General features: G+C 51.7%; 1 protein-coding gene across 29 annotated transcripts in view; it reads right to left on the bottom strand.

The window, feature by feature from the left end:
• LOC106587739 (liprin-alpha-1) overlaps nucleotides 1-27,911 on the bottom strand; it is a 136,014-nt gene that overhangs the window by 16,155 nt on the left and 91,948 nt on the right. For 28 of the 29 annotated variants that reach the window (XR_006762196.1, XM_045708535.1, XM_045708534.1 and 25 more), the window contains one exon: nucleotides 350-379. The exons of the other annotated variant lie outside the window; for it this stretch is intronic. Coding sequence is in view for 27 of the 28 variants with exons in the window: in XM_045708535.1 (XP_045564491.1) it covers nucleotides 350-379 (30 nt within the window). In the remaining variant the exon portion in view is untranslated. The remainder of the gene's footprint in view (nucleotides 1-349; nucleotides 380-27,911) is intronic. 29 annotated transcript variants of the gene reach the window in all.

Raw genomic sequence — 27,911 nt, 5'->3', positions numbered from 1 at the left:
ATCGATGTGGAGGACAGAGGAGAAGACAGACTAGTTCTTCAACTTAGAAAGAAGAAAAGAAGTCTCCCCTCGCTTTGTGACATGTTCATTTCAGGATGTTCAAGACACTCAGGGTTTGGGAAGTGTAGAGGTGAGACACGTGTGGAGGGGGGGGGACACACACACCGAAGGAAAGAGTGAAGGTTTGAGTAAGTCAGGGAGTGTGGGGTTGGGAAGTCACATTTTAGGGGGGTGTAGAGTCTAAACTACAGGTTATGGTTGGGAAGGTGCAGACAGACCGGCAGGCAGGCAGGCAGGCAGGGTAGAGGCCAGAGAGAGAGAGCAGTAACTAGCGTGGTCTCTAGATTACCTTCCTGCGGTGCTTGCGCAGGTCACTAGGCTGAAGCATGGCAGCGGAGGAGGAGAGAAGAGAGGACGTTAGATACACACACAACCAGCAGAACAGAAAGCCCAGCACAGGCACACACTACACAAGGTGTGTGTGAGGGAAGAGTGTCTTCCAAAGAGAGACACACACACACACACACACACACACACACACACACACACGCACACACACACACACACACACACACACACACACAGAGAGAGAGAGACAGAAAAACTCACACACAGACTAAGTGAAAAAGTAGAGTCCAACATGCACCTGAGGACAAAACTGTGGAAATCAGGTTGACCATGTTACACACACAGTCCACCCCATTACCACCACCCTGCATTACTACATCACTCTACTGTCTCCTCCTACCACCACCCTGCATTACTACATCACTCTACTGTCTCCTCCTACCACCACCCTGCATTACTACATCACTCTACTGTCTCCTCCTACCACCACCCTGCATTACTACATCACTCTACTGTCTCCTCCTACCACCACCCTGCATTACTACATCACTCTACTGTCTCCTCCTACCACCACCCTGCATTACTACATCACTCTACTGTCTCCTCCTACCACCACCCTGCATTACTACATCACTCTACTGTCTCCCCTACCACCACCCTGCATTACTACATCACTCTACTGTATGTCTCCCCCCTACCCCCACCCTGCATTTCTACATCACTGTACTGTCTCCCCCCTACCACCACCCTGCATTACTACATCACTCTACTGTCTGTCTCCCCCTACCACCACCCTGCATTACTACATCACTCTACTGTCTGTCTCCCCCTACAACCACCCTGCATTACTACATCACTATACTGTCTCCCCCTACCAACCACCCTGCATTACTACATCACTCTACTGTCTCCCCCTTACCACCACCCTGCATTACTACATCACTCTACAGTCTCCCCCTCTACCACCACCCTGCATTACTACATCACTCTAGCGTCTCCCCCTCTACCACCACCCTGCATTACTACATCACTCTACTGTCTGTCTCCCCCTATCACCACCCTGCATTACTACATCACTCTACTGTCTGTCTCCCCCTATCACCACCCTGCATTACTACATCACTCTACTGTCTGCCCCCCTACCACCACCCTGCATTACTACATCACTCTACTGTCTGTCTCCCCCCCTACCACCACCCTGCATTACTACATCACTCTACTGTCTCCCCCTACCACCACCCTGCATTACTAAATCACTATACTGTCTCCCCTACCACCACCCTGCATTACTACATCACTCTACTGTCTGTCTCCCCCCTACCACCACCCTGCATTACTACATCACTCTACTGTCTGTCTCCCCCTACCACCACCCTGCAATACTACGTCTCCCCCCTACCACCACCCTGCATTACAACATCACTCTACTGTCTCCCACCTACCACCACCCTGCATTACTACATCACTCTACTGTCTCCCCCTATCACCACCCTGCATTACTACATCACACTACTGTCTCCCCCTTACCACCACCTACATCACTCTACTGTCTCCCCCTACCACCACCCTGCATTACTACATCATTCTACTGTCTGTCTCCCCCCTACCACCACATCACTCTACTGTCTCCCCCTCTACCACCACCCTGCATTACTACATCACTCTGTCTGTCCCCCCTACCACCACCCTGCATTACTACGTCACTCTGTCTGTCCCCCCTACCACCACCCTGCATTACTACATCACTCTACTGTCTGTCTCCCCCCTACCACCCCCCTGCATTACTACATCACTCGACTGTCTGTCTCCCCCTACCACCACCCTGCATTACTACATCACTCTACTGTCTCCCCCCTACCACCATCCTGCATTACTACATCACTCTACTGTCTGTCTCCCCCTACCACCACCCTGCATTACTACATCACTCTACTGTCTGTCTCCCCCTACCACCACCCTGCATTACTAAATCACTCTACTGTCTGTCTCCCCCTACCACCACCCTGCATTACTACATCACTCTACTGTCTGTCTCCCCCCTACCACCACCCTGCATTTCTACATCACTCTACTGTCTCCCCTACCACCACCCTGCATTTCTACATCACTCTACTGTCTCCCCCTACCACTACCCTGCATTTCTACATCACTCTACTGTCTGTCTCCCCCTACCACCACCCTGCATTACTACACTGTCTCCCCCTCTACCACCACCCTGCATTACTACATCACTCTACTGTCTCCCCCTCTACCACCACCCTGCATTACTACATCACTCTACTGACTCTCCCCTATCACCACCCTGCATTACTACATCACTCTACTGTCTCCCCCTACCACCCTGCATTACTACATCACTCTACTGTATGTCTCCCCCTACCACCACCCTGCATTTCTACATCACTCTACTGTCTCCCCCCTATCACCACCCTGCATTACTACATCACTCTACTGTCTCCCCCCTACCACCACCCTGCATTACTACATCACTCTACTGACTCTCCCCTATCACCACCCTGCATTACTACATCACTCTACTGTCTCCCCCTACCACCACCCTGCATTACTACATCACTCTACTGTCTGTCTCCCCCTACCCCCACCCTGCATTTCTACATCACTGTACTGTCTCCCCCTACCACCACCCTGCATTACTACATCACTCTACTGTCTGTCTCCCCCCTACCACCACCCTGCATTTCTACATCACTCTACTGTCTCCCCCTACCACCACCCTGCATTTCAACATCACTCTACTGTCTCCCCCTACCACCACCCTGCATTACTACATCACTCTACTGTCTCCCCCTACCACCACCCTGCATTTCTACATCACTGTACTGTCTCCCCCCTACCACCACCCTGCATTACTACATCACTCTACTGTCTGTCTCCCCCTACCAACTCCCTGCATTTCTACATCACTCTACTGTCTCCCCCTACCACCACCCTGCATTTCAACATCACTCTACTGTCTCCCCCTACCACTACCCTGCATTTCTACATCACTCTGTAACCCCCTACCACCACTCTGCATTACTACATCACTCTACTGTCTGTCTCCCCCTACCACCACCCTGCATTACTACACTGTCTCCCCTCTACCACCACCCTGCATTACTACACTGTCTCCCCCTCTACCACCACCCTGCATTACTACATCACTCTACTGTCTCCCCCTCTACCACCACCCTGCATTACTACATCACTCTACTGTCTGTGTCCCCCCTACCACCACCCTGCATTACTACATCACTCTACTGTCTGTGTCCCCCTCTACCACCACCCTGCATTACTACATCACTCTACTGTCTCCCCCTCTACCACCACCCTGCATTACTACATCACTCTACTGTCTGTGTCCCCCTACCACCACCCTGCATTACTACATCACTCTACTGTCTGTGTCCCCCCTACCACCACCCTGCATTACTACATCACTCTACTGTCTCCCCCCTACCAAAACCCTGCATTACTACATCACTCTACTGTCTCTCCCCTATCACCACCCTGCATTACTACATATCTCTACTGTCTGTCTCCCCCTTACCACCACCCTGCATTACTACATCACTCTACTGTCTCTCCCCTACCACCACCCTGCATTACTACATCACTCTACTGTCTCTCCCCTACCACCACCCTGCATTACTACATCACTCTACTGTCTGTCTCCCCCCTACCACCACCCTGCATTACTACATCACTCTACTGTCTGTCTCCCCCTACCACCACCCTGCATTACTACATCACTCTACTGTCTGTCTCCCCCCTACCACTACCCTGCATTACTACATCACTCTACTGTCTGTCTCCCCCCTACCACCACCCTGCATTACTACATCACTCTACTGTCTGTCTCCCCCCTACCACCACCCTGCATTACTACATCACTCTACTGTCTCCTCCTACCACCACCCTGCATTTCTACATCACTCTACTGTCTCCCCCTACCACCACCCTGCATTACTACATCACTCTACTGTCTCCCCCCTACCACCACCCTGCATTACTACATCACTCTACTGTCTCCCCCTCTACCACCACCCTGCATTACTAAATCACTCTACTGTCTGTCTCCCCCTACCACCACCCTGCATTACTACATCACTCTACTGTCTCCCCCCTACCACCACCCTGCATTACTACATCACTCTACTGTCTGTCTCCCCCCTACCACCACCCTGCATTACTACATCACTCTACTGTCTGTCTCCCCCCTACCACCACCCTGCATTACTACATCACTTCACTCTACTGTCTGTCTCCCCCCTACCACCACCCTGCATTACTACATCACTCTACTGTCTGTCTCCCCCCGACCACCACCCTGCATTTCTACATCACTCTACTGTCTCCCCCTACCACCACCCTGCATTTCTACATCACTCTACTGTCTCCCCCTACCACCACCCTTCATTACTACATCACTCTACTGTCTGTCTCCCCCCTACATTACTACATCACTCTACTGTCTGTCTCCCCCCGACCACCACCCTGCATTTCTACATCACTCTACTGTCTCCCCCTACCACCACCCTGCATTTCTACATCACTCTGTCTCCCCCTACCACCACCCTGCATTTCTACATCACTCTACTGTCTCCCCTACCACCACCCTGCATTAATACATCATTCTACTGCCTGTCTTCCCCCTACCACCACCCTGCATTCCTACATCACTCTACTGTCTCCCCCTACCACTACCCTGCATTTCTACATCACTCTACTGTCTGTCTCCCCCTACCACCACCCTGCATTACTACACTGTCTCCCCCTCTACCACCACCCTGCATTACTACATCACTCTACTGTCTCCCCCTCTACCACCACCCTGCATTACTACATCACTCTACTGTCTCCCCCCTACCACCACTGTGCATTACTACATCACTCTACTGTCTCCCCCTACCACCACCCTGCATTACTACATCACTCTACTGTCTGTCTCCCCCCTACCACCACCCTGCATTACTACATCACTCTACTGTCTCCCCCCTACCACCACCCTGCATTATTACATCACTCTACTGACTCTCCCCTATCACCACCCTGCATTACTACATCACTCTACTGTCTCCCCCTACCACCACCCTGCATTACTACATCACTCTACTGTCTCCCCCTACCACCACCCTGCATTACTACATCACTCTACTGTATGTCTCCCCCCTACCCCCACCCTGCATTTCTACATCACTGTACTGTCTCCCCCTACCACCACCCTGCATTACTACATCACTCTACTGTCTGTCTCCCCTACCACCACCCTGCATTTCTACATCACTCTACTGTCTGTCCCCCCCTACCACCACCCTGCATTTCAACATCACTCTACTGTCTCCCCTACCACCACCCTGCATTACTACATCACTCTACCGTCTCCCCTACCACCATCCTGCATTACTACATCACTCTACCGTCTGCCCCTTTACCACCACCCTGCATTACTTCATCACTCTACCGTCTCCCCCCTACCACCACCCTGCATTTCTACATCACTCTACTGTCTCCCCTACCACCACCCTTCATTACTACATCACTCTACTGTCTGTCTCCCCCTACATTACTACATCACTCTACTGTCTGTCTCCCCCCGACCACCACCCTGCATTTCTACATCACTCTACTGTCTCCCCCTACCACCACCCTGCATTTCTACATCACTCTGTCTCCCCCTACCACCACCCTGCATTTCTACATCACTCTACTGTCTCCCCTACCACCACCCTGCATTAATACATCATTCTACTGCCTGTCTTCCCCCTACCACCACCCTGCATTCCTACATCACTCTACTGTCTCCCCTACCACTACCCTGCATTTCTACATCACTCTACTGTCTGTCTCCCCCTACCACCACCCTGCATTACTATCACTGTCTCCCCTCTACCACCACCCTGCATTACTACATCACTCTACTGTCTCCCCTCTACCACCACCCTGCATTACTACATCACTCTACTGTCTCCCCCTACCACAACTGTGCATTACTACATCACTCTACTGTCTCCCCCTACCACCACCCTGCATTACTACATCACTCTACTGTCTGTCTCCCCCTACCACCACCCTGCATTACTACATCACTCTACTGTCTCCCCCCTACCACCACCCTGCATTACTACATCACTCTACTGACTCTCCCCTATCACCACCCTGCATTACTACATCACTCTACTGTCTCCCCCTCCACCACCCTGCATTACTACATCACTCTACTGTCTCCCCCTACCACCACCCTGCATTACTACATCACTCTACTGTATGTCTCCCCCCTACCCCCACCCTGCATTTCTACATCACTGTACTGTCTCCCCCTACCACCACCCTGCATTACTACATCACTCTACTGTCTGTCTCCCCCCTACCACCACCCTGCATTTCTACATCACTCTACTGTCTCCCCCTACCACCACCCTGCATTACTACATATCTCTACTGTCTGTCTCCCCCTTACCACCACCCTGCATTACTACATCACTCTACTGTCTCTCCCCTATCACCACCCTGCATTACTACATCACTCTACTGTCTCTCCCCTACCACCACCCTGCATTACTACATCACTCTACTGTCTGTCTCCCCCCTACCACCACCCTGCATTACTACATCACTCTACTGTCTGTCTCCCCCCTACCACCACCCTGCATTACTACATCACTCTACTGTCTGTCTCCCCCTACCACTACCCTGCATTACTACATCACTCTACTGTCTGTCTCCCCCTACCACCACCCTGCATTACTACATCACTCTACTGTCTGTCTCCCCCTACCACCACCCTGCATTACTACATCACTCTACTGTCTGTCTCCTCCTACCACCACCCTGCATTACTACATCACTCTACTGTCTCCTCCTACCACCACCCTGCATTTCTACATCACTCTACTGTCTCCCCCTACCACCACCCTGCATTTCTACATCACTCTACTGTCTCCCCCTACCACCACCCTGCATTACTACATCACTCTACCGTCTCCCCCCTACCACCACCCTGCATTACTACATCACTCTACTGTCTGTCTCCCCCTACCACCACCCTGCATTACAACATCACTCACTCTACTGTCTGTCTCCCCCCCTACCACCACCCTGCATTACTACATCACTCTACTGTCTGTCCCCCTACCACCACCCTGCATTACTACATCACTCTACTGTCTGTCTCCCCCGACCACCACCCCTGCATTTCTACATCACTCTACTGTCTCCCCCCTACCACCACCCTGCATTTCTACATCACTCTGTCTCCCCCTACCACCACCCTGCATTTCTACATCACTCTACTGTCTCCCCTACCACCACCCTGCATTAATACATCATTCTACTGTCTGTCTTCCCCCCTACCACCACCCTGCATTCCTATATCACTCTACTGTCTCCCCCCTACCACTACCCTGCATTTCTACATCACTCTGTAACCCCCTACCACCACTCTGCATTACTACATATCTCTACTGTCTCCTCCTACCACCACCCTGCATTACTACACTGTCCCCCCTACCACCACCCTGCATTACAACATCACTCTACTGTCTCCCCCCTACCACCACCCTGCATTACTACATAACTCTACTGTCTCTCCCCCTTACCACCACCCTGCATTACTACATCACTCTACTGTCTCTCCCCCCTATCACCACCCTGCATTACTACATCACTCTACTGTCTCCCCCACCACCACCCTGCATTACTACATCACTCTACTGTCTGTCTCCCCCTACCACCACCCTGCATTACTACATCACTCTACTGTCTGTCTCCCCTACCACCACCCTGCATTACTACATCACTCTACTGTCTGTCTCCCCCCTACCACCACCCTGCATTACTACATCACTCTACTGTCTCCTCCTACCACCACCCTGCATTTCAACATCACTTCACTCTACTGTCTGTCTCCCCCTACCACCACCCTGCATTACTACATCACTCTACTGTCTGTCTCCCCCCTACCACCACCCTGCATTACTACATCACTCTACTGTCTGTCTCCCCCCGACCACCACCCTGCATTTCTACATCACTCTACTGTCTCCCCCTACCACCACCCTGCATTTCTACATCACTCTACTGTCTCCCCTACCACCACCCTGCATTAATACATCATTCTACTGCCTGTCTTCCCCCCTACCACCACCCTGCATTCCTATATCACTCTACTGTCTCCCCCTACCACCACTCTGCATTACTACATCACTCTACTGTCTGTCTCCCCCTACCACCATCCCTGCATTACTACACTGTCTCCCCCTCTACCACCACCCTGCATTACTACATCACTCTACTGTCTCCCCCCTACCACCACCCTGCATTACTACATCACTCTACTGTCTCCTCCTACCACCACCCTGCATTACAACATCACTCTACTGTCTCCTCCTACCACCACCCTGCATTACTACACTGTCTCCCCCCTACCACCACCCTGCATTACTACATCACTCTACTGTCTCCCCCTACCACCACCCTGCATTACTACATATCTCTACTGTCTGTCTCCCCCTTACCACCACCCTGCATTACTACATCACTCTACTGTCTCTCCCCTATCACCACCCTGCATTACTACATCACTCTACTGTCTCTCCCCTACCACCACCCTGCATTACTACATCACTCTACTGTCTGTCTCCCCCCTACCACCACCCTGCATTACTACATCACTCTACTGTCTCCCCCTACCACCACCCTGCATTACTACATCACTCTACTGTCTGTCTCCCCCCTACCACCACCCTGCATTACTACATCACTCTACTGTCTGTCTCCCCCCTACCACCACCCTGCATTACTACATCACTCTACTGTCTGTCTCCCCCCTACCACCACCCTGCATTACTACATCACTCTACTGTCTCCTCCTACCACCACCCTGCATTTCTACATCACTCTACTGTCTCCCCCTACCACCACCCTGCATTACTACATCACTCTACTGTCTCCCCCTACCACCACCCTGCATTACTACATCACTCTACTGTCTCCCCCTCTACCACCACCCTGCATTACTAAATCACTCTACTGTCTGTCTCCCCCTACCACCACCCTGCATTACTACATCACTCTGTCTCTCCCCTATCACCACCCTGCATTACTACATCACTCTACTGTCTCCCCCCTACCACCACCCTGCATTACTACATCACTCTACCGTCTCCCCCCTACCACCACCCTGCATTACTACATCACTCTACTGTCTGTCTCCCCCCTACCACCACCCTGCATTACTACATCACTCTACTGTCTGTCTCCCCCGACCACCACCCTGCATTTCTACATCACTCTACTGTCTCCCCCTACCACCACCCTGCATTTCTACATCACTCTGTCTCCCCCTACCACCACCCTGCATTTCTACATCACTCTACTGTCTCCCCTACCACCACCCTGCATTAATACATCATTCTACTGCCTGTCTTCCCCCTACCACCACCCTGCATTACTACATCACTCTACTGTCTCCCCCTACCACTACCCTGCATTTCTACATCACTCTGTAACCCCCTACCACCACTCTGCATTACTACATCACTCTACTGTCTGTCTCCCCCCTACCACCATCCCTGCATTACTACACTGTCTCCCCTCTACCACCACCCTGCATTACTACATCACTCTACTGTCTCCCCCTACCACCACCCTGCATTACTACATCACTCTACTGTCTCCCCCCTACCACCACTGTGCATTACTACATCACTCTACTGTCTCCCCCCTACCACCACCCTGCATTACTACATCACTCTACTGTCTGTCTCCCCCTACCACCACCCTGCATTACTACATCACTCTACTGTCTGTCTCCCCGACCACCACCCTGCATTTCTACATCACTCTACTGTCTCCCCCTACCACCAACCTGCATTTCTACATCACTCTGTCTCCCCTACCACCACCCTGCATTTCTACATCACTCTACTGTCTCCCCCTACCACCACCCTGCATTAATACATCATCTCTACTGCCTGTCTTCCCCTACCACCACCCTGCATTCCTATATCACTCTACTGTCTCCCTACCACTACCCTGCATTTCTACATCACTCTGTAACCCCTACCACCACTCTGCATTACTACATCACTCTACTGTCTGTCTCCCTTACCACCATCCCTGCATTACTACACGTCTCCCCTCTACCACCACCCTGCATTACTACATCACTCTACTGTCTCCCCCTCTACCACCACCCTGCATTACTACATCACTCTACTGTCTCCCCCTACCACCACTGTGCATTACTACATCACTCTACTGTCTCCCCCACCACCACCCTGCATTACTACATCACTCTATGTTCCTCCTACCACCACCCTGCATTACAACATCACTCTACTGTTCTCCTACCACCACCCGCACTACTACACTGTCTCCCCTACCACCACCCTGCATTACAACATCACTCTACTGTCCCCCCTACCACCACCCTGCATTACTACATATCTCTACTGTCTGTCTCCCTTTACCACCACCCTGCATTACTACATCATCTCACTGTCTCTCCCCTATCACCACCCTGCATTACTACATCACTCACTGTCTCTCCCCTACCACCACCCCTGCATTACTACATCACTCTACTGTCTGTCTCCCCCACCACCACCCTGCATTACTACATCACTCTACTGTCTGTCTCCCCCTACCACCACCCTGCATTACTACATCACTCTACTGTCTGTCTCCCCTACCACCACCCTGCATTACTACATCACTCTACTGTCGTCTCCCCTACCACCACCCTGCATTACTACATCACTCTACTGTCTGTCCCCCCCTACCACCACCCTGCATTACTACATCACTCTACTGTCTCCTCCTACCACCACCCTGCATTTCTACATCACTCTACTGTCTCCCCTACCACCACCCTGCATTACTACATCACTCTCACTGTCTCCCCCCTACCACCACCCTGCATTACTACATCACTCTACCTGTCTCCCCCCTACCACCACCCTGCATTACTAAATCACTCTACTGTCTGTTCCCCTACCACCACCCTGCATTACTACATCACTCTGTCTCCCCTATCACCACCCTGCATTACTACATCACTCTACTGTCTCCCCTACCACCACCCTGCATTACTACATCACTCTACGTCTCCCCCTACCACCACCCTGCATTACTACATCACTCTACTGTCTGTCTCCCCCTACCACCACCCCTGCATTACTACATCACTCTACTGTCTGTCTCCCCCGACCACCACCCTGCATTTTTACATCACTCTACTGTCTCCCCTACCACCACCCGTATTTTACATCACTCTACTGTCTCCCCTACCACCACCCTGCATTTCTACATCACTCTGTCTCCCCCCTACCACCACCCTGCATTTTCTACATCACTCTACTGTCTCCCTACCACCACCCTGCATTAATACATCATTCTACTGCCTGTCTTTCCCCTACCACCACCCTGCATTCCTATATCACTCTACTGTCTCCCCTACCACTACCCTGCATTTCTACATCACTCTGTAACCCCCTACCACCACTCTGCATTACTACATCACTCTACTGTCTGTCTCCCCCTTACCACCATCCCTGCATTACTACACTGTCTCCCCTACTACCACCCTGCATTACTACATCACTCTACTGTCTCCCCCTACCACCAATCCCTGCATTACTACATCACTCTACTGTCTCCCCTACCACCACCCTGCATTACTACATCACTCTACTGTCTCCCCTACCACCACCCTGCATTACTACATCACTCTACTGTCTGTCTCCCCTACCACCACCCTGCATTACTACATCACTCTACTGTCTGTCTCCCCACCACCACCCTGCATTTCTACATCACTCTACTGTCTCCCCCTACCACCACCCCTGCATTTCTACATCACTCTGTCCCCCTACCACCACCCCTGCATTTCTACATCACTCTACTGTCTCCCTACCACCACCCTGCATTAATACATCATTCTACGCTCTGTTTCCCCTACCACCACCCTGCATTTCTACATCACTCTACTGTCTCCCCTACCACTACCCTGCATTTCTACATCACTCTGTAACCCCCTACCACCACTCTGCATTACTACATCACTCTACTGTCTGTCTCCCCCTACCACCATCCCTGCATTACTACACTGTCTCCCCTCTACCACCACCCTGCATTACTACATCACTCTACTGTCTCCCCCTACCACCACCCTGCATTACTACATCACCTCTACTGTCCCCCCTACCACCACCGTGCATTACTACATCACTCTACTGTCCCCCCTACCACCACCCTGCATTGCTACATCACTCTACTGTCTCCCCTCTACCACCACCCTGCATTACTAAATCACTCTACTGTCTGTCTCCCCTACCACCACCCTGCATTACTACATCACTCTACTGTCTCCCCCTACCACCACCCTGCATTACTACATCACTCTACTGTTGCTCCCCTACCACCACCCTGCATTACTACATCACTCTACTGTCTCCCCCTACCACCACCCGTATTACAACATCACTACTCTACTGTCTGTCTCCCCTACCACTACCCTGCATTACTACATCACTCTACTGTCTGCCCCCCACCACCACCCTGCATTTCTACATCACTCTACTGTCTCCCCTACCACCACCCTGCATTTCTACATCACTCTACCGTCTCCCCTACCACCACCCTTCATTACTACATCACTCTACTGTCTGTCTCCCCCTGCATTACTACATCACTCACTGTCTGTCCCCCTACCACCACCCTGCATTTCTACATCACTGTACTGTCTCCCCCCTACCACCAACCCTGCATTACTACATCACTCTACTGTCCCCCCCTACCACCACTGTGCATTACTACATCACTTCTACTGTCTCCCCTACCACCACCCTGCATTACTACATCACTCTACTGTCTGTCTCCCCCTACCACCACCCTGCATTACTACATCACTCTACTGTCTCCCCCTACCACCACCCTGCATTACTACATCACTCTCTACTGACTCTCCCCCTACCACCACCCTGCATTACTACATCACTCTACTGTCTCCCCCTCCACCACCCTGCATTACTACATCACTCTACTGTCTCCCTACCACCACCCTGCATTACTACATCACTCTACTGTATGTCTCCCCACATCCACCTGCATTTCTACATCACTGTACTGTCTCCCCTACCACCACCCTGCATTACTACATCACTCTACTGTCTGTCTCCCCCCTACCACCACCCTGCATTTCTACATCACTTCACTGTCTCCCCTACCACCACCCTGCATTTCAACATCACTCTACTGTCCCCCTACCACACCCTGCATTTCTACATCACTCTGACCCCCTACCACCACTCTGCATTACTACATCACTCTACTGTCTGTCTCCCCTACCACCACCCTGCATTACTACACCTGTCTCCCCTACCACCACCCTGCATTACTACATCACTCTTCTGTCTCCCCTCTACCACCACTCCTGCATTACTACATCACTCTATGTCTGTCTCCCCCTACCACCACCCTGCATTACTACATCACTCTACTGTCTCCCCCTACCACCACCCTGCATTACTACATCACTCTACTGTCTCTCCCCTACCACCACCCTGCATTACTACATCACTCTACTGTCTCTCCCCTACCACCACCCTGCATTACTACATCACTCACTGTCTCCCCTATCACCACCCTGCATTACTACATCACTCTACTGTCTCCCCTACCACCACCCTGCATTACTACATCACTCTACTGGTCTCTACCCCACCCTGCATTCTACATCACTGTACGTCTCCCTACCACCACCCTGCATTACTACATATCCTACTGCTGTCTCCCCTTACCACCACCCTGCATTACTACATCACTCTACTGTCTCCCCTATCACCACCCTGCATTACTACATCACTCTACTGTCCCCCTCTACCACCACCCTGCATACTACATCACTCTACTGTCTGTTCCCCCTACCACCATTCCTGCATTACAACATCACTTCACTCCACTGTCTGTCTCCCCTACCACCACCCTGCATTACTACATCACTCTACTGTCTGTCTCCCCCTACCACCACCCTGCATTACTACATCACTCTACTGTCTGTCTCCCCCCGACCACCACCCTGCATTTCTACATCACTCTACTGTCTCCCCCCTACCACCACCCTGCATTTCTACATCACTCTGTCTCCCCCTACCACCACCCTGCATTTCTACATCACTCTACTGTCTCCCCTACCACCACCCTGCATTAATACATCACTCTACTGCCTGTCTTCCCCTACCACCACCCCGCATTCCTATCACTCTACTGTCTCCCCCCTACCACTACCCTGCATTTCTACATCACTCTGTAACCCCTACCACCACTCTGCATTACTACATCACTCTACTGTCGTCCCCCTACCACCATCCCTGCATTACTACACTGTCTCCCCTCTACCACCACCCTGCATTACTACATCACTCTACTGTCTCCCCTCTACCACCACCCTGCATTACTACATCACTCTACTGTCTCCCCTACCACCACTGTGCATTACTACATCACTCTACTGTCTCCCCCTACCACCACCCTGCATTACTACATCACTCTCACTGTCTCCCCTACCACCACCCTGCATTACAACATCACTCTACTGTCTCCCACACCCCTGCATTAGCTACATGTCTCCCCCTACCACCACCCTGCATTACAACATCACTCTACTGTATCCCTACCACCACCCTGCATTACTACGCATCTCTACTGTCTGTCTCCCCCTTACCACCACCCTGCATTACTACATCACTCTACTGTCTCTCCCCTATCACCACCCCTGCATTACTACATCACTCTACTGTCTCTCCCCTACCACCACCCTGCATTACTACATCACTCTACTGTCTGTCTCCCCTACCACCACCCTGCATTACTACATCACTCTACTGTCTGTCCCCCCTACCACCACCCTGCATTACTACATCACTCTACTGTCTGTCTCCCCTACCACCACCCTGCATTACTACATCACTCTACTGTCTGTCTCCCCTACCACCACCCTGCATTACTACATCACTCTACTGTCTGTCCCCCTACCACCACCCTGCATTACTACATCACTCTCTACTGTCTGTCTCCCCTACCACCACCCCTGCATTACTACATCACTCTACTGTCCTCCTACCACCACCCTGCATTTCTACATCACTCTACTGTCTCCCCTACCACCACCCTGCATTACTACATCACTCTACTGTCTCCCCCTACCACCACCCTGCATTACTACATCACTCTACTGTCTCCCCCTACCACCACCCTGCATTACTTACATCACTCTACTGTCTGTCCCCCTACCACCACCCTGCATTACTACATCACTCTGTCTCCCCTATCACCACCCCGCATTACTACATCACTCTACTGTCTCCCCCTACCACCACCCTGCATTACTACATCACTCTGCACGTCTCCCCCTACCACCACCCTGCATTACTACATCACTCTACTGTCTGTCTCCCCCTACTACCACCCTGCATTACACATCATTCACTCTACTGTCTGTCTCCCCCTACCACCACCCTGCATTACTACATCACTCTACTGTCTGTCTCCCCCTACCACCACCCTGCATTACTACATCACTCTACTGTCTGTCTCCCCCCGACCACCACCCTGCATTTCTACATCACTCTACTGTCTCCCCCTACCACCACCCTGCATTTCTACATCACTCTGTCTCCCCTACCACCACCCTGCATTTCTACATCACTTCTACTGTCTCCCTACCACCACCTGCATTAATACATCATTCTACCGCCTGTCTTCCCCTACCACCACCCTGCATTCCTACATCACTCTACTGTCTCCACCTACCACTACCCTGCATTTCTACATCACTCTGTAACCCCCTACCACCACTCTGCATTACTACATCACTCTACTGTCTGTCTCCCCTACCACCATCCCTGCATTACTACACTGTCTCCCCTCTACCACCACCCTGCATTACTACATCACTCTACTGTCTCCCTCTACCACCACCCTGCATTACTTACATCACTCTACTGTCTCCCCCTACCACCACCCGTGCATTACTACATCATTCTACTGTCCCCCCTACCACCACCCCTGCATTACTACATCACTCTACTGTCTCCCCTTCTACCACCACCCTGCATTACTACATCACTCTACCGTCTGTCTCCCCTACCACCACCCTGCATTACTACATCACTCTACTGTGTTCCCCTACCACCACCCTGCATTGCTACATCACCTACTGTCTGTCCCCCCTACCACCACCCTGCATTACAACATCATTCACTACTGTCTGTCTCCCCTACCACTACCCTGCATTACTACATCACTCTACTGTCTGTCTCCCCCTACCACCACCCTGCATTTCTTACATCACTCTACTGTCTCCCCTACCACCACCCTGCATTTCCTACATCACTCTACTGTCTCCCCCTACCACCACCCTGCATTACTACATCACTCTACTGTCTGTCCCCCTACATTACTACATCACTCTCACGTGTCTCCCCCGACCACCACCCTGCATTTCTACATCACTCTACTGTCTCCCCCTACCACCACCCTGCATTTCTACATCACTCGTCTCCCCTACCACCACCCTGCATTTCTACATCACCACTGTCTCCCCCTACCACCACCCTGCATTAATACATCATTCTCTGCCTGTCTTCCCTACCACCACCCTGCATACTACATCACTCTACTGTCTCCCTACACTCCTGCATTTCTACATCACCTGTAACCCCTACCACCACTCCATATACATCACTCTACTGTCTGTCTCCCCCTACCACCACCCATTACTACATCACTCTACTGTTCCCCCTACCACAATCTGTAGCATTACTACATCACTCTACTGTCTGTCCCCCTACCACCACCCTGCATTACTTACATCACTCTACTTCTCCCCTACCACAACTGTGCATTACTACATCACTCTACTGTCTGTCTCCCCCTACCACCACCCTGCATTACTACATCACTCTACTGTCTCCCCTACCACCACCCTGCATTACTACATCACTCTACTGTCTCCCCCTACCACCACCCTGCATTATTACATCACTCTACTGACTCTCCCCTATCACCACCCTGCATTACTACATCACTCTACTGTCTCCCCCTCCACCACCCTGCATTACTACATCACTCTACCTGTCTCCCCTACCACCACCCTGCATTACTACATCACTCTACTGTATGCTCCCCCCTACCCCCACCCTGCATTTCTACATCACTGTACTGTCTCCCCCTACCACCACCCTTCATTACTACATCACTCACTGTCTCCCCCTACCACCACCTGCATTACTACATCACTCTACTGTCTGTCTCCCCTACCACCACCCTGCATTACTACATCACTCTACTGTCTGTCTCCCCCTACCACCACCCTGCATTGCTACATCACTCTACTGTCTCCCCTACCACCACCCTGCATTACTAACATCACTCACTGACTCTCCCCTATCACCACCCTGCATTACTACATCACTCTACTGTCTCTCCCTCCACCACCCTGCATTACTACATCACTCTACTGTCTCCCCTACCACCACCCTGCATTACTACATCACTCTACTGTCTCCCCCCACATCCACCCTGCATTTCTACATCACTGTACTGTCTCCCCCTACCACCACCCTGCATTACTACATCACTCTACTGTCTGTCTCCCCTACCACCACCCTGCATTTTCTACATCACTCTACTGTCTCCCCTACCACCACCCTGCATTCTCAACATCACTCTACTGTCTCCCCTACCACTACCCCTGCATTTCTACATCACTCTGTAACCCCCCTACCACCACTCTGCATTACTACATCACTCTACTGTCTGTCTCCCCTACCACCACCCTGCATTACTACACTGTCTCCCCCTCTACCACCACCCTGCATTACTACATCACTCTACTGTCTCCCCTCTACCACCACCCTGCATTACTACATCACTCTACTGTCTCCCCCTACCACCACTGTGCATTACTACATCACTCTACTGTCTCCCCTACCACCACCCTGCATTACTACATCACTCTACTGTCTGTCTCCCCCTACCACCACCCTGCATTACTACATCACTTCACTGTCTCCCCCTACCACCACCCTGCATTACTACATCACTCTACTGTCTCTCCCCTATCACCACCCTGCATTACTACATCACTCTACTGTCTCCCCCTACCACCACCTGCATTACTACATCACTCTACTGTATGTCTCCCCTACCCCCACCCTGCATTTCTACATCACTGTACTGTTCCCCCTACCACCACCCTGCATTACTCATATCTCTACTGTCTGTCTCCCCCTTACCACCACCCTGCATTACTACATCACTCTACTGTCTCTCCCCTATCACCACCCTGCATTACTACATCACTCTACTGTCTCCTCCTACCACCACCCTGCATTACAACATCACTCTACTGTCTCCTCCTACCACCACCCTGCATTACTACACTGTCTCCCCCCTACCACCACCCTGCATTACTACATCACTCTACTGTCTGTCTCCCCCCTACCACCACCCTGCATTACTACATCACTCTGTCTCTCCCCTATCACCACCCTGCATTACTACATCACTCTACTGTCTCCCCTACCACCACCCTGCATTACTACATCACTCTACTCGTCTCCCCCCTACCACCACCCGCATTACTACATCACTCTACTGTCTGCCCCTACCACCACCCTGCATTACAACATCACTTCACTCTACTGTCTGTCTCCCCTACCACCACCCTGCATTACTACATCACTTCTACTGTCTGTCTCCCCCTACCACCACCCTGCATTACTACATCACTCTACTGTCTGTCTCCCCCCGACCACCACCCTGCATTTCTACATCACTCTACTGTCTCCTACACCACCCTGCATTTCTACATCACTCTGTCTCCCCCTACCACCACCCTGCATTTCTACATCACTCTACTGTCTCCCCTACCACCACCCTGAATTAATACATCATTCTACTGCCTGTCTTCCCCCTACCACCACCCTGCATTCCTACATCACTCTACTGTCTCCCCTACCACTACTCCTGCATTTCTACATCACTCTGTAACCCCCTACCACCACTCTGCATTACTACATCACTCTACTGTCTGTCTCCCCTACCACCATCCCTGCATTACTACACTGTCTCCCCTCTACCACCACCCTGCATTACTACATCACTCTACTGTCTCCCCTCTACCACCACCCTGCATTACTACATCACTCTACTGTCTCCCCCTACCACCACTGTGCATTACTACATCACTCTACTGTCCCCCTACCACCACCCTGCATTACTACATCACTCTACTGTCTCCTTCTACCACCACCCTGCATTACTAAATCACTCTACTGTCTGTCTCCCCTACCACCACCCTGCATTACCACATCACTCTACTGTCCCCCCTACCACCACCCTGCATTACTACATCACTCACTGTCTGTCTCCCCCTACCACCACCCTGCATTACAACATCACTTCACTCTACTGTCTGTCTCCCCTACCACTACCCTGCATTACTACATCACTCTACTGTCTGTCTCCCCAACCACCACCCTGCATTTCTACATCACTCTACTGCCCCTACCACCACCCTGCATTTCTACATCACTCTACTGTCTCCCCCTACCACCACCCTTCATTACTACATCACTCTACTGTCTGTCTCCCCTACATTACTACATCACTCTACTGTCTGTCTCCCCCACCACCACCCTGCATTTCTACATCACTCTACTGTCTCCCCTACCACCACCCTGCATTTCTACATCACTCTGTCTCCCCCTACCACCACCCTGCATTTCTACATCACTCTACTGTCTCCCCTACCACCACCCTGCATTAATACATCATTCTACTGCCTGTCTTCCCCTACCACCACCCTGCATTCCTACATCACTCTACTGTCTCCCCCTACCACTACCCTGCATTTCTACATCACTCTGTAACCCCTACCACCACTCTGCATTACTACATCACTCTACTGTCTGTCTCCCCCCTACCACCACCCTGCATTACTACATCACTACTGTCTCCCCCACCACAACTGTGCATTACTACATCACTCTACTGTCTGTCTCCCCCTACCACCACCCTGCATTACTACATCACTCTACTGTCTCCCCACCACAACTGTGCATATACATCACTCTACTGTCTGTCTCCCCCTACCACCACCCTGCATTACTACATCACTCTACTGTCTCCCCCCTACCACCACCCTGTATTACTACATCACTCTACTGTCCCCTACCACCACCCTGCATTACTACATCACTCTACTGACTCTCCCCTATCACCACCCCGCATTACTACATCACTCTACTGTCTCCCTTACCACCACCCTGCATTGCTACATCACTCTACTGTCTCCCCTACCACCACCCTGCATTACTACATCACTCTACTGGTCTCCCCCTACCCCACCCTGCATTTCTACATCACTTGTACTGTCTCCCCTACCACCACCCTTCATTACTGCATCACTCTACTGTCTGTCTCCCCCTACCACCACCCTGCATTACTACATCACTCTACTGTCTTCCCCCTACCACAACTGTGCATTACTACATCACTCTACTGTCTGTCTCCCCTACCACCACCCTGCATTACTACATCACTCTACTGTCTCCCCCTACCACAACTGTGCATTACTACATCACTCTACTGTCTGCCCCCTACCACCACCCTGCATTACTACATCACTCTACTGTCTCCCCCTACCACCACCCTGCATTACTACATCACTCTACTGTCTCCCCTACCACCACCCTGCATTACTACATCACTCTACTGACTCTCCCCTATCACCCCTGCGTACTACATCACTCCTCCACCACCCTGCATTACTACATCACTCTACTGTCTCCCCCCTACCACCACCCTGCATTGCTACATCACTCTACTGCATGTCTCCCCCTACCCCACCCTGCATTTCTGCATCACTTGTACTGTCTCCCCCTACCACCCCCTTCGATTACTACATCACTCTACTGTCTCCCCCTACCACCACCCTGCATTACTACATCACTCTACTGTCTGCTCCCCCTACCACCCTGCATTACTACATCACTCTACTGTCTGTCTCCCCCCTACCACCACCCTGCATTACTACATCACTCTACTGTCTCCCCTACCACCACCCTGCATTACTACATCACTCTACTGACTCCCTCTATCACCACCCTGCATTACTACATCATCTACTGTTCCCCTCCACCACCCCATTACTACATCACTCTACTGTTCCCCCTACCACCACCCTGCATTCTACATCACTCTGCTGTGTCTCCCCTACACCACCGCATTCTGCATCTCTGTCTGTCTCCCCTACCACCACCCTGCATTACTACATCACTTACTGTCTGTCTCCCCTACCACCACCTGCGTTTTCTACATCACTCTGCTGTCTCCTCCTACCACCACCCTGCATTTCAACATCACTCTACTGTCTCCCCTACCACCACCCTGCATTACTACATCACTCTACTGTCTCTCCCTACCACCACCCTGCATTACTATATCACTCTACCGTCTCCCCCTACCACCACCCTGCATTACTACATCACTCCGTCTCCCCTCTACCACCACCCTGCATTACTACATCACTCTACGTCTCCCCTCTACCACCACCCTGCATTACTACATCACTCTACCGTCTCCCTCTACCACCACCCTGCATTACTACATCACTCTACCTTTTCCCCCTACCACCACCCCTGCATTACTACATCACTCTACTGTCGTCTCCCTCTCTGCCACCACCTGCATTACTACATCACTCTACCGTCTCCCCTCACCACCACCCTGCATTACTACATCACTCTACCGTCTCCCCCCTACCACCACCCTGCATTACTACATCACTCTACCGTCTCTCCCCTATCACCACCCGCATTACTACATCACTCTACTGTCTGTCTCCCCTACCACCACCCCTGCCTTACTACATCACTCTACTGTCTGTGTCCCCCCTACCACCACCCTGCATTACTACATCACTCTACTGTCTGTGTCCCCTACCACCACCCTGCATTACTACATCACTCTACTGTCTCCCCTATCACCACCTGCATTACTACATCACTCTACTGTCTCTCCCCTATCACCACCCGCATTACTACATCACTCTACTGTCTGTCTCCCCTACCACCATGCATTACATCACTCTACCGCGTTCCCCTACCACCAACCTGCATTACTACATCACTCTACTGTCTGTCTCCCCCCTACCACTACCGCAGTACTACATCACTCTACTGTCTGTCTCCCCTACCACCACCCTGCATTACTACATCACTCTACTGTCTGTCTCCCCTATCACCACCCTGCATTACTACATCATCTACTGTCTGTCTCCCCCCCTACCACCACCCTGCATTTCTACATCACTCTACTGTCTCCCTCCTACCACCACCCTGCATTTCTACATCACTCTCACTGTCTCCCCCTACCACCACCCTGCATTACTACATCACTTGCTGTCTCCCCCTACCACCACCCTGCATTAATAAATCACTCTACTGTCTGTCTCCCCTACCACCACCCTGCATTACTACATCACTCTGTCTCCCCTATCACCACCCTGCATTACTACATCACTCTACTGTCTCCCCCTACCACCGACCCCTGCATACTACATCACTCTACTGTCTCTCCTACACCACCCTGCATCTACATCACTCTACTGTCTCCTCCTACCACCACCCTGCATTATACATCACTCTACTGTCTTCCTCCCTACCACCACCCTGCATTACTACATCACTCTACTGTCTCCCCCCTACCTACCACCCTGAATTACTACATCACTCTACTGTCTCCCCTACACAACTGTGCATTACTACATCACTCTACTGTCTGTCCCCCTACCACCACCCCTGCATTACTACATCACTCTACTGTCTCCCCCTACCACCACCCTGCATTACTACATCACTCTACTGTCTCCCCCTACCACCACCGCTTTACATCACTCTACTGACTCTCCCTATCACCACCTGCATTACTACATCACTCTACTGTCTCCTCCACCACCCTGCATTACTACATCACTCTACTGTCTCCCCTACCACCACTCCTAGTTACTACATCACTCTACTATGTCTCCCCCTACCCCCACCCTGCATTACTACATCACTGTACTGTCTCCCCCCTACCACCCTGCATTACTACATCACTCTAGTCTGTCTCCCCCTACCACCACCTGCATTACTACATCACTCTACTGTCTGTGTCCCCCTACCACCACCCTGCATTACTACATCACTCTACTGTCTTGTCTCCCCCCCTACCACCACCCTGCATTACTACATCACTCTACTGTCTCCCCCCTACCACCACCCTGCATTACTACATCACTCTACTGACTCTCCTATCACCACCCTGCATTACTACATCACTCTACTGTCTTCCTCCACCACCCTGCATTACTACATCACTCTACTGTCATTGTCTCCCCTACCACCACCCTGCATTACTACATCACTCTACTGATGTCTCCCTACATCCACCCTGCATTTCTACATCACTGTACTGTCCCCTACCACCACCCTGCATTACTACATCACTCTACTGTCCCCTACCACCACCCTGCATTTCTACATCACTCTACTGTCTCCCCTACCACCACCCTGCATTTCCTACATCACTCTACTGTCTTCCCCCCTACCACCACCCTGCATTACTACATCACCTACTGTCTCCCCCCTACCACCACCTGCATTACTATATCACTCTGCGTCTCCCCCCCTCTACCACCACCCTGCATTACTACATCACTCTACCGTCTCCCCCCCTCTACCACCACCCTGCATTACTACATCACTCTACTGTCTCCCCCTCTACCACCACCCTGCATTACTACATCACTCTACCGTCTCCCCCTACTACCACCCTGCATTACTACATCACTCTACTGTCTCTCCCCCTATCACCACCCTGCATTACTACATCACTCTACCGTCTGTCCCCCCGACCACCACCCTGCATTACACATCACTCTACCGTCTCCTACACCACCCTGCATTACTCATCACTCTACCGTCTCCCCCTACCACCACCCTGCATTACTACATCACTCTACCGTCTCCCCCACCACCCTGCATTACTACATCACTCTACTGTCTGCCCCTACCACCACCTGCATTACTACATCACTCTACGTCCCCCTACCACCACCCTGCATTACTACGTCACTCTACTGTCTCCCCCTACCACCACCCTGCATTACTACATCACTCCTGCTGTCTCCCCCTACCACCACCCTGCATTACTACATCACTCTACTGTCTCCCCTACCACCCCTGCGTTACTACATCACTCTACTGTCTCCCCCCTACCACCACCCTGCTTACTACATCACTCTACTGTCTGTCCCCCCTACCACCACCATGCGTTACTACATCACTCTCGTCTGTCTCCCCCTACCACCACCCGCATTACTACATCACTCTACTGTCTGTCCCCCTACCACCACCCTGCATTACTACATCACTCTACGGTCTCCCTACCACCACCCTGCATTACTACATCACTCTACTGTCGTCCCCCTACCGCCACCCTGCATTGCTACGTCACTCTACTGTCGTCTCCCTCTACCACCACCCTGCATTGCTACATCACTCTACTGTCTCTCCTACCACCACCTGCATCTGCGTCACTCTACTGTCTCCCCCTACCACCACCCTGCATTACTACGTCACTCTACTGTCTCCCCTACCACCACCCTGCATTGCTACGTCACTCTACTGTCTGTCTCCTACCACCACCCTGCATTACTACATCACTCTACTGTCTGTCTCCCCTACCACCACCTGCTTTACTACATCACTCTGCTGTCTGTGTCCCCTACCACCACCCTGCATTCTACATCACTCTCCTGTCTCCCTATACCACCCTGCATTACTACATCACTCTACTGTCTGTCTCCCCCCTACCACCACCTGCCTTACTACATCATCTGCTGTTCCCCCCCCACCCCCTGCATTACTACATCACTCTACTGTCTGTGTCCCCCACCACCACCTGCGTTACTACATCACTCTACTGTCTCTTCCACCACCTGGTTACTACATCACTCTACTGTCTCTCCCTACCACCACCCTGCATCTGCTACATCACTCTACTGTCTGCTCCCCCTACCACCACCCTGCATTACTACGTCACTCTACTGTCTGTCTCCCCTACCACCACCCTGCATTACTACATCACTCTGCTGTCTGTCTCCCCCTACCACCACCCTGCATTTCTACATCACTCACTGTCTGTCTCCCCCTACCACCACCCCTGCATTACTACATCACTCTCTGCTGTCTGTCTCCCCTATCACCACCCTGCATTACTACATCACTCTACTGTCTGTCTCCCCCTACCACCACCCTGCATTACTACATCGCTCTCACTGTCCCCTGCCACCACCCTGCATTTCTACATCACTCTACTGTCTCCCCCTACCACCACCCTGCATTACTACATCACTCTACTGTCTCCTCTACCACCACCCTGCATTACTACATCACTCTACTGTCGTCTCCCCTACCACCACCCTGCATTACTTTCATCACTCTGTCTCTCCCCTATCACCCCTGCATTACTACATCACTCTACTGTCTCCCCCTACCACCACCCTGCATTACTACATCACTCTACTGTCTCCCCTACCACCACCCTGCATTACTACATCACTCTACTGTCTCCCCTACCACCACCCTGCATTACTACATCACTCTACTGTCTCCCCCTTCTACCACCCTGCGTTACTACATCACTCTGCTGTCTCCCCTACCACAACTGCGCTTGCTACATCACTCTGCTGTCTCCCCCTACCACCACCCTGTATTACTACATCTCTACTGTCTCCCCCTACCACCACCCTGCATTACTACATCACTCTACTGTCTCCCCCTACCACCACCCTGCATTATTACATACTCTACTGATCTTCCCTATCACCACCCTGCATTATTACATCACTCTACTGTCTCCCCTCCACCACCCTGCATTTCTACATACTCTACTGTTCCTACCACCACCCTGCATTACTACATCACTCTACTGTATGTCTCCCCCCCTACCACCACCCGCATTTCTACATCACTGTACCGTCTCCCCCTACCACCACCCTGCATTACTACATCACTCTACTGTCTCCCCCTACCACCACCCTGCATTACTACATCACTCTACTGTCTGTCTCCCCCTACCACCACTCCTGCATTACTACATCACTCTACTGTCGTCTCCCCCTACCACCACCTGCATTACTACATCACTCTACTGTCTCCCCCTACCACCACCCTGCATTACTACATCACTCTACTGTCTCCCCTATCACCACCCTGCTTACTACATCACTCTACTTCCCCTCCACCACCCTGCTTCTACATCACTCTTGCTCCCTACCACCACCCTGCATTACTACATCACTCTACTGTATGTCTCCCCCCATCCACCCTGCATTTACTACATCACTGTACTGTCTCCCCTACCACCACCCTGCATTACTACATCACTCTACTGTCTGTCTCCCCCCTACCACCACCCTGCATTTCTACATCACTCTACTGTCTCCCCCCTACCACCACCCTGCATTTCAACATCACTCTGCACTGTCTCCCCCTACCACCACCCTGCATTACTACATCACTCTACTGTCTCCACCACCACCCGCATTACTATATCACTCTACCGTCTCCCCCTCTACCACCACCCTGCATTACTACATCACTCTACCGTCTCCCCTACCACCCACCCTGCATTACTACATCACTCTACCGTCTCCCCTACCACCACCCTGCATTACTACATCATCTACAGTCTCCCCTCTACCACCACCCTGCATTACTACATCACTCACTGTCTCCCCCTATCACCACCTGCATTACTACATCACTCTACTGTCTCCCCCTCTACCACCACTCCTGCATTACTACATCACTCTACTGTCTCCCTCTACCACCACCCTGCATTACTACATCACTCTACCGTCTCCCCTATCACCACCCTGCATTACTACATCACTCTACTGTCTCTCCCCTATCACCACCCTGCATTACTACATCACTCTCAGTCTCCCCCTACCACCACCCTGCATTACTACATCACTCTACTGTCTGTGCCCCCCCTACCACCACCTGCATTACTACATCACTCTACTGTCTGTGTCCCCCTACCACCACCCTGCATTACTACATCACTCTACTGTCTGTTCCCCTACCACCACCCTGCATTACTACATCACTCTACTGTCTCCCCTACCACCACCCTGCATTACTACATCACTCTACTGTCTCCCTACCACCACCCTGCATTACTCATCTACTGTCTGTCTCCCCTACCACCACCCTGCATTTCTACATCACTCTCTGTCTCCCCCTACCACCACCCTGCATTACTACATCACCTTCTACTGTCTGTCTCCCCTTACTACCACCCTGCATTACTACACACTCTCTGTCTCCCCTACCACCACCCCGCATTTCTACATCACTTACTGGGCCCCCTACCACCACCCTGCATTACTACATCACTCTACGTCTGTCCCCCTACCACCACCCTGCATTACTGCACACTAC

The sequence above is a fragment of the Salmo salar genome, chromosome ssa26 (genome assembly GCF_905237065.1).
Source record: "Salmo salar chromosome ssa26, Ssal_v3.1, whole genome shotgun sequence".
Lineage (NCBI taxonomy): Eukaryota > Metazoa > Chordata > Actinopteri > Salmoniformes > Salmonidae > Salmo > Salmo salar.
The sequence above is the reverse complement of the archived record's forward strand: the minus strand, read 5'-3'. Positions and strand labels throughout refer to the sequence as shown.